General features: G+C 42.8%; 1 protein-coding gene across 2 annotated transcripts in view; it reads right to left on the reverse strand.

Moving 5' to 3' along the window:
* The window catches only part of dennd1b (DENN/MADD domain containing 1B), a 101182-nt gene extending 91562 nt beyond the window's left edge, over positions 1-9620 (reverse strand). For both annotated transcript variants that reach the window (XM_080032741.1, XM_080032740.1), the window contains exons 1-2: positions 9378-9620; positions 8708-8772 (exon numbers count right to left, since the gene is read on the reverse strand). In XM_080032741.1, coding sequence (XP_079888867.1) covers positions 8708-8772; positions 9378-9394 — 82 coding nt within the window. In that variant the 5' untranslated portion in view covers positions 9395-9620. The remainder of the gene's footprint in view (positions 1-8707; positions 8773-9377) is intronic.

The following is a 9620-nucleotide window of genomic DNA, read 5'->3' on the forward strand; positions in this document are numbered from 1 at the left end:
GTGTGTGTGTGTGTGTCCATGCAAACAAAGACCTCGTGGATGAATTACATGATTTCCAATGGTAAATGGTCTCAGACACTCAAACAGACATCAGAGACTGACCTATATATTTTCCGTCTTGAAAAAATAGGCCAGAACCCAAATTAAGGTCCAGTATGGCTCCTACGTGCATGTAAACGCCATCGTCTTCACAGTAATTGTGTGGTGTTAGGCTACATAGGAGCAGCGTGGAATGGAGAGACATAGCCCAAGGGCATAGCTGTTGACATGTAAATACAGAGGATAGAAGCTGAAATGACAGCACAGACAGCAGGCCTGTACTACTAGCTCGGCTTGACTTGGGTTTGGACACAAAATTAAGGTCTAAAGGACAACAGTCTAGATGTCAGGATACCCGCACTCGTATCTTGTCAATAAGTAGGTTGATTTCCTTAATTGCCGGGGAAAATACATTTGACTCTTCATCATTCATCTTCCAGATCATTTTACATCAGTCTGGAGGGCAGCAGCCCTGCCAGAGCAGAATACAAACTGAGAATACATCTTTTGTACCAATCATCTCTGCCTTCAAATGCATTCTCTGAGGTTCACACCGTGTTAACAATACAAAACAAATAGGACACACTCATGAGAGCCCTGTATTCATATTTGTATTAAAACTGAAGTACATTTGAAATCAAAAACACTCACAGGTAAAAGGTTCCTGTGGGAGAATCTCAGAGAAAGTGGTGTTTAATATGGTAAAATCCTACATAGGAAAAGCTTTAGCCATAATATGGGCTTCAAGACTTCTACACATGGGTTGACATAGTCATGACAATTGAGTCAAGTCAAAATAATGTTAATATCCTGTCATCATAAAATCTGCTTAATATGACTGTCAAGAAAGTCTAAATATATATATTTTTTTTTAAAGATATTTTTTGGGCATTTTTATGCTTTATTGATAGTGCAGAGAGACAAAGGTGAAATGGGGCAGAGAGGGGAGTGACATGCAGAGATCGACCGCGGGCTGGAATCGAACCTGGGTCTGCTGCTGGGCCCGGCCCGGGAGGGGGACGCCTTACCGACTGAGCTAAAGGCGCCCCGAAAGTCTAAATATTTTTGAGCATTTTTTTAAGAAATTCAATTTGCCCGACTAGGCCAGATTAACATCATCAAAGCTACATTAAGGCAGGAGCTGGACTAATCCTGTTCATTTGTGGGCTAAACTAGGCCACATTGGTATTACATGCATAAGAACCAGCCAATCATTGTTCCTCGACTCATAATGATTGGTTTGTGAGTGTCTGTGTGTGAGTGTGTGTGTGTGTGTGTGTGTGTGGGGGGGGGGGGGGGGGGGGCGGGTGCAATGCATGAATGTGTGTGTGTCTGGTTTAACATGCTTCATGCCTGTGCCATCTGCTGTGCTGAACCATATACACATCCTTCTAATCCTTATGTGAAGAAGAGCTTCGCTTACACTGGCTGTTTTTTTTGCAGCTAGATTCAGCTGGACATTACCCTTGCCTTTGCTTCATGGTTTTTATTTTTAAACACATAAAATTCCCACAGCCCTCTGGAGCATAACTTAAGTGCGGTCACAAGGGAATAAATTCACTGTCACACAAGATGCATAGCTCATGCACACAGACACCCACAAACAAAAAATATAAGAAACAGACAACAATTTCTACGAGGCTGCGAGGGAGGATGATGCGATGAACCTCTTCTGCATTCATCACAATCATCTCATTTTAAATCAATGATCAGGTCCCTATACTTTTCCCCACTTTTTCCCCTCGGAAAAGGAGAAGTCTAAAAATAGCCTGTGAGCGTCTGTGCCTAGAAGGCTTTCCATGTTCTTCTAGTCTGGCAGCATTAGTCAATTCAGATGAGCCTCCTGCAGCTCTTCACAGCTTCTGTGTATCTGTCTCGTGCACTGTCACACACGTCGGTGTGGACGTGCACGTGCACACACAGCCGTATATGCACAACACACGTAATAGACAAAACATGTACCTGCTATCAAAACACGCACGCATGCACACACACACAAAGCAGTTTGCCCCTGGAGTTTCAGCACTGCATCAGTGAGCGGGAGGAGCTCAGCCAGCAACCCACATAATATCTCACCTTCAGTTTATAGACCTCTGTCATCAGCATATATCCACATCGTGCCTTATGCTCTCTCCCCACCTCCTTCCCTTACTCCATGTCCAACCAACCAGTCTCATTTTGCCACCACTTCTTAAGCTTTGGCCAATAATACTACTACGCTTTGAAGAAACAACAGAGAAGTCTACGCACAGCTGTCCTGATGCTGTCTGTGTGTGTGTGTGTGTGTGTGTGTGTGTGTGTGTGTGTGTGTGTGTGTGTGTGTGTGTGTGTGTGTGTGTGTGTGTGTGTGTGTGTGTGTGTGTGTGTGTGTGTGTGTGTGTGTGTGTGTGTGTGTTTATGAGTATAGCGAGGTCACTTGGCACTACCTGAAAAGTCCCAGTGACCCGTTTGCGCTCTCCCCTGTAGGGCCCGACTGTCCCTGTCATAACAGGTGATAATCAGGGAGGGTGCTTCAGAAGGGTTGCGTCTCGTTTGTGAAGGTGCAAAAAAACGTGTTATCACAAAGAAAATGTTGACAGGCATGAAGAAGAACAGGTAGAGACTGGCGATTCGAAATGGGAGTTTTAACGTGGATTCATGAAAAAAGCAGCTGTTCCTGGACATTAAATGTGTGTTATTTTTTGCATAGAACATTGAGTTGCCCAGCATTTAAAAAGGGTAGGAAGATACAGTGTTGCAAAAATCTATTCTTCTGGCATGGAATTTGCCGTTACACGAGTAACAGTTGTTGTCATGTCATGTGTCACGCAGTGTGATTGCACTTGCCAAAATCTAACTCAAACAAGGCAGGAACATCTCATCTCGGCCTCACCTTATGATCTGAAACAAAAACTGTCCGGGATGAAATGTGAGAATGACACTTGCTTCCCTCTGTTTTAAATAAGAAAAGAGCTGGAACTTTACCCAGTAAGCAGCAGGCTGCTACACAGTTTCTGAATGGATGAGTGAATGCAAGCAGGGAGCTACAAATGACCCCAGACGCCGACAAGAGAACCAGGCTGTAGAGAGCAGAGAAAAAGCAGTAACACTAGCTGGCCAACTTTGTCGCCTGGCTAACCGAAATCGAAATACAAACAAGTCTCGTCTTTGATCTTACTGCGTAGTACACATAGAAAAACTGAGATGTAATTAAAAGTGGCATTGAAAGGGAGAATCTGCCGCCCATACGAAAAATGTAATTCACGGTAAGTTAAAATCACATGAAGTCACAGTCTTTTTCAATCATGAGCGATGCAGTTTAACATATGATGCTTACTGCATCCCACTAGCAGGTTATTTGGGACACAAATGCCCCCATAAATATCTTAGGTTTAGGTCAAAGAAAAGAACATCAGCACACAAACAAATAATTGAATCAAATATCAAGGCTTCTAAATGTTGAACTGTAGGTCAGACTTGAGCCTACGAATAGACACTCAGAGGAGTTTCCCCAAAGTTCACTCACACCAGAGTCATAACTGTACCAACCATAGCAGGGAAGTTTAGGTACTTCCTCAAAACGCTATACGGAATCAGATAAAAGACAACAAGGACTTGAGTGATATCTCTTTCTGTGTTAAAACAAGAAAAAAACACAAAAAACAAGAAAAAAGACAATTTATCAAAGTCATATGGGTGAGACAAAAGAGAAAGGCTTGTTAGATAAACAAAGTGTGAGACCCTGGGGTCCTCTAGAGGAGTGCAAGTAGAGAAGTGTGGCCTCTCTAATGACCAATCAACACCCTCCTTGCTGTTAGCATCTGTTAGTGCTCCAATGGCCTCCCGTCTGTGTGTGAAGCCGACGTGAACTCGACATGCAGCCAGAATCCAATCATACAGCAACACCGGCACAGCTCGGGTCAAGGAGCAATCCTGACATTTTGCAGAATGTCAACGTTCAACCTTTTACTAAAAGTTCTACTACAGGAGCGTTTTGCTGGAAGGGTGGAAATGGGAACGGGTGAAAGCCACAGGGGGAGGGGTGGGGGGAATGAAACATCACAGAGCTGCACCAGGGGGCTACAGCCGAGGAGGAAGCAGATTGATAACTAACTAGTGAACAGTAGGTTACACTGTGAGACCTCTGGGTCTCGGCGTAAATGTGCTGAGGATAGGATACAAAAGTAACATTTCATAGTTGGACAAAATGAAAATAATAAGGCCACGTGAATGAAGGCAAAATGTATAAATTATCTGAAGGAGAAGTACTATGCAAGTCACAGTGCATTTCTATTTTTACAGTCAAATCTCCTGTAAGAAGAAGACACTCACTTTACAACTGACAGCAAAACATCATTTAAAAGCCCCAATTCATTTGGCCGGCATGTCTGAATTGGGGTATGCAGACATGGCTGTGGCAAACATCACAGAGAAGAACCAGGGCAAGGTTTCAAACCTACGACTGTACCAGGTCAGTACTAAAAAAAAAAAAAAAAAAAAAACTGCCTTCACACAGTAAATCCTTCCCCTAACTGCAGCATGAATGTTGCTGTAAAATGGATATGCTGATCTATTAAGTTTATTGCTTTGTTACTCGGAACAATCTGGCTGGAGGGAGCAGGCGAGGACAAGTAGCATCTGTCCCCACCTACTGCCTTGGCAGCATTAGCGTCATCTGCTAGCTTTGGCAGCATCTTGGAAGCACATCAATATGGCTTCATGTAGCCAATGCCGCTAGTAGCTAGCATGCCAGTCACGCTCTTAGGCAACACTCGCAGCCTGAGCATCACAGAGCACTGAGCCAACAGAGCTAAGCGGAACTGAACTTGAGCTGAACAGGGAGGCCAGGTCTCTGTGGAACTGTGCAGGGGAAAAGGGCCACTGTCTGTCATCTAGCCACACATCCATGGTTAGCAGTGCAGGGCCAAGTCCAGATATGAGCACTGCCATCATTAAGCTGTGAGCTGTAGATTTACCTGTTTTTCCCCCAGCAACACTTGTGTCATGGAATGCTACTGTATTACAGTCAAACATGTAAGGTGACGGTCTTTTCCGTTCTTACCTGCATCACTGTTCCATTTTTACCATAAGTGTTTGCCAAAGCACAAGAATAATCCAAACCAACCATAGGAGCAAAACAGGAACAAATTCAGAACACTGTCAGAAATAATTATTTTAAATGACTTGCTTTTAGCTACACGCAAAAAAAAGGATAATCCTCGACCAAAGTAAAAACTAAAATACATTGTGGTATGACATACACCAATAGCAGCAGAGTCCATGTTGTTCAGAGTACTCGTTGACTGGCCCTGAACGATTCTTTAAATTGTCTATTGGACAGTTTTGGCAGGGCATTAAAACGGCCTAAGCCATGCTTTATATACTTTTAACACCTACTGTATATAAAGAGAAATTTCTCCAATTACTTGACAGTTGTTTCGCATTTCAAAATATGCGCATATCTACATGGTAAGGGACTTCCTAGTGTAACTCAACTTGCAAATTATACCTGCACCAACAACAATACATGGCAATGGAGGAGGCCGTGACAGTGAGCTGGGTAAAATGAAAAGCCTCAGGTGCTTACTTCAGTCTGGGTCAAGTCAAAAGTTATCAAGGCAAGCAGCAACACATTTTACCGTGCAGTTCCCGTTGTCACACACCATGCCTGCATCGCTGGCTCAGATAACACTTTCTAACGGTGTACAAGGCGCAGTTATCACAGCTGAATGATAAGCCAGCATATTGGAGCACCTGAAAAAACTGCTGTGAAAGAAACCAGTTTCCTGCCCTATGTGAGTTGATGGTATATCTTTGAGTCAAAATCTTCAGAATTATTAATAACCTACTGATTCCTTACTAGCATCAGTATTACTGGCTTAATTCAGCACTCAGATGCTGGCTGAAGAGAGCCAGTCACAGAGAAATATTCAGTTGCAGAGATACGCTTTGTACAGTTTCTACGCCAACATGTTAACTTTATAATGAGTGAGAGCAATCTATTCTAAGATCACCGGTTTAAAAGGTCAGCGTTAAAACAACTTCATAAGAAAAACACAGAAATATTGCAATTCTGCCTGAAAAGACGTGGGTGTCGTCTGCTCACATAGTCATGACTAGGAAGGTGTGAAACCGAGCTAACACAGGAAGTTGAGGGGCAGGTGTAATGACCATCTAGAAAGGGCTCAGACACTTTCCTCAGTTTTCTTGCCGTTTGATCGTGACTACTATTAACAGAGGAAACTACCGTCTACATTACAATGGTATCAGGTCATGCTGCTTGCACATGGATCTAGTTTCAGACCTGCAGGACCAGGATGTGGTGAGAATGGCAAAACAGCAGTGCGGAATCAGCAAAAAACCCACGCAACAAGCTTTCCAGTCTCACAAAGACAACAACAGCCTTTCAGACACTAGGAAGCATTGGTATTGCAAACTGGATTACTGGTGGAGGGAGTATACACATCGAGAAAAGAAAAATCCCTCAAAAATCAATCTATAAATAAACATGTTTCTCCTTAATAGGATGAGATATGAGAAACACAAGCAGGCAGAAACCCTCCAACACTTCTCCAAATGCTTAATACACAATGTTGATGACAATTTAATTATAGTCTATCATTGTTGCAACTACTGTTTGTTTGCCTCTGTGGAGGTAGTGGGAAGATAAGGTGTTAATGTGAAGTGGTGCTTTTTGGCCGAGTCTAATGTGTGGCTGTTGGAGGAACAGCTCTTGTTTTGCGGTGAGTGACTGTGGAGGTTTCAGCCAAAGCAGTTCTGTTATGACTCACAGCATTAACCCTTTCAGCTCACGATAAAACGAAATAAGCACGACACAGTATTTGAGGCGAAAGCATACATATCATTGTAAGGCATGTCAAATTTTAGGGGGTTAATAATACATGTATACGTGTATTTCATTTTGCACAAAATCCATCTCTTCAGACAGAGTGCTACGATAACAGAGTTTTGGCATTTGGAGAAGCATTTAGTTTCATACAGACATCAGCTAAAGCCGAGCCAAAGAAAAGGAAATTGACTAGATTCAGAGAGAAGTGATTTATTCCTCACATGGTTATCTGAAACCATTCCTTCCAAAAAAATAATATATAATATTCTGTCACAACCAACCATAAGCTCCTGCTGTCAGATACTATACACCTACATCTTAACAACATCCTCAACAGGGTCGTTTTTGTGTCCAATCAGGACTCAGCACAGGGGCTGAGAGAGCACTTCGGTGAAATGACTGAGCAGAATGTGTGTGTTCAGTTTGACCTGAGGGGTGTGCAAACATTGCTCCGTAGCTGTGCTCCAGGGAGCAGGAGTCCGGATATGAGTCTGACCCTGGATCATACGTGGGGGGAAGTCAGTTATTACAGCGCAGGCTGGTGGTTTATGAGTTTGGTTTAAAATCCAATATCAGAACTACATCCAAGGACAACTTTCAGTCTACTCGGGTGAGCTCAGCAGCTGCACAAGTGAAGCGTCCACATAACACCTCTTTAACGTCAAAACTGAGCGGGAAAAATAAGACAGCTGGTGTAATGTAGAGAGAAAATGTTATTACATGATATTTGGCTTACGGGCGACACTGGATATTGATGTGATATAAAGGTTTCTTTATTTCCCATAATCATAAAGGTGGAGTTTGGTGTTGTTCTTCATTGACAACAGTCATTTCTTCGGCTTATCTGAACCCTTTTTGTGCGAACACCACTGCTGGAATGTTTGACCACTGCAAACAGCAGAACCGTTAATGCAGCTTGCTGGCCCAAGCGTGATCTTTCTTAAACAGTCTTTGTGGGGTCAGGGTTGCAAGACAAATGCCGATACCGTTATCTTGGAAAAATCCTGACTTTCAAGACTTGCTGGGATCTTAGCGTGGGACACTTTGGAGAACACAAAATAAGAGAGGTATAATGACTGCTCTCATTGTGCAAGACTGAGCTCACTCAGTCATGCAGTGTAATTGTGTTACACTCACAGTCTTACTTAAAAATACTCTGCAAGTACATTTGGTAAACATTGCTGCCACGTAACATGACATCTTGGCTGTGCAGCCTTTACAATAACTGTAATTACACCACAAACAGTATTTTTTTAAACACATGGCAAGCAAAAAAATATAACTTGCACATAAACATCTTTAACAAGATGGATTTTGCAACTACAAAATAAGCTAGTGGCCTATGTTTATTTTTGAAATCATATTGACCGAATTGTTTGTTCTATAAAAAATTTGAAATAATAATTAAATGTCAATAAACATCTCCTACACAGCAGTCAAACCCCATATAGCCCATTCAATGTACAGATGAAACTGAGACACTGGACACAAAGAGCGAATGGCAAATTACTTCAAATAAATAACGATGATTAAAAAAGATGACAATTCATCAAGCACTGATAGATACAACAATCATATGGAAAGTATTAGCTCTATTCAGGGCTACACCAAATGATCATTGTTATTATTATCAATTCATCTGATAGTTTGCCGATTAATAAATACATGCTTTGCTCTATAAAATGTAAGTAGACCTATAGAAAGAAAATGCCCATCACACTTTCCATAGGTCTTTAAATGAACAGCAGCGCAAAACATATGTAATTTATAATGATACAACATTTTCTGTGGAAACAATTAGACATTGACATTATAAATGGAAACAGTGACATCACCTACCCTCATTTTCAGATGTTGGACATGCCACCTGTACAACCAGATCAAAGGTTCTTTCTGGGGTCTCCCTGCAAAGAACAAAACACTGTTTACTAAGTGGAAAATCACCTGTTATGCATACAATCCTGGGCAACAAGTGTGTCAGCCTAGGCTACTAGGCATGAACACATAGGCTACAGTTACATTTCATTAGGCCTACATCATGTGCCTTGGTATAATATTGGTTATCATATAATGGACCTGTCCTACTTTACGTGAGTCACACTGTCAATAACCGAACGTGTCATTAACAGCAGGGTTTGGCTGAAAGCTGACAGTGCGAGGATGAGAAGTTTTCCTCATCTGTGACAGCACTGGGATAACAGGACATTGGTCCATAATGCAGCCTACTTAAAGCTGTCTGTCAGGCTAGCGAAGCTGCTAATTGGTGGTCAGCTAGTACTGGACAGAGCGACAGACTGACCCAAATGCTGTCGAGCCGGTGGCCAGCTGGCCTGGCATGGCTCGTTAAATCCACTGCTGGAGATGGCTCAAATTACGGCCAAACATTCCTTCGTATTTCTCACAGTTTAACGTTACGTAGCCTCCTCCTGCACCACACACGTTACTAGCCTGTTAGCTCGAGGCACGACAGAAAGGTTAGGGAGTTAAACATGAAACTCGGTGGTCTTACTTTATTCTGCTGTCCATGGTTTAGCTACAACATCGCGACAACTCCGTGCTGTCGGCGGGCTCGGCTCTACTGGCTGTCCGAGAGTATTTTCCACCTCGTCCCCTTTCCTCTCAGTCTCAGCCGTCACTTATTCCGTCTTTCAACGCTGATACCGGTCGAAAGCCGCCGCGACCACATGCTCGGAGGTGGCGATAGTGTAGCAGGAGTAGTAGTTGTAGTTTGTGAGCCGTTATGGAGCGGCAG

The sequence above is a fragment of the Ammodytes marinus genome (genome assembly GCF_949987685.1).
Source record: "Ammodytes marinus genome assembly, chromosome: 8".
Classification (NCBI taxonomy): Eukaryota; Metazoa; Chordata; class Actinopteri; order Uranoscopiformes; family Ammodytidae; genus Ammodytes; species Ammodytes marinus.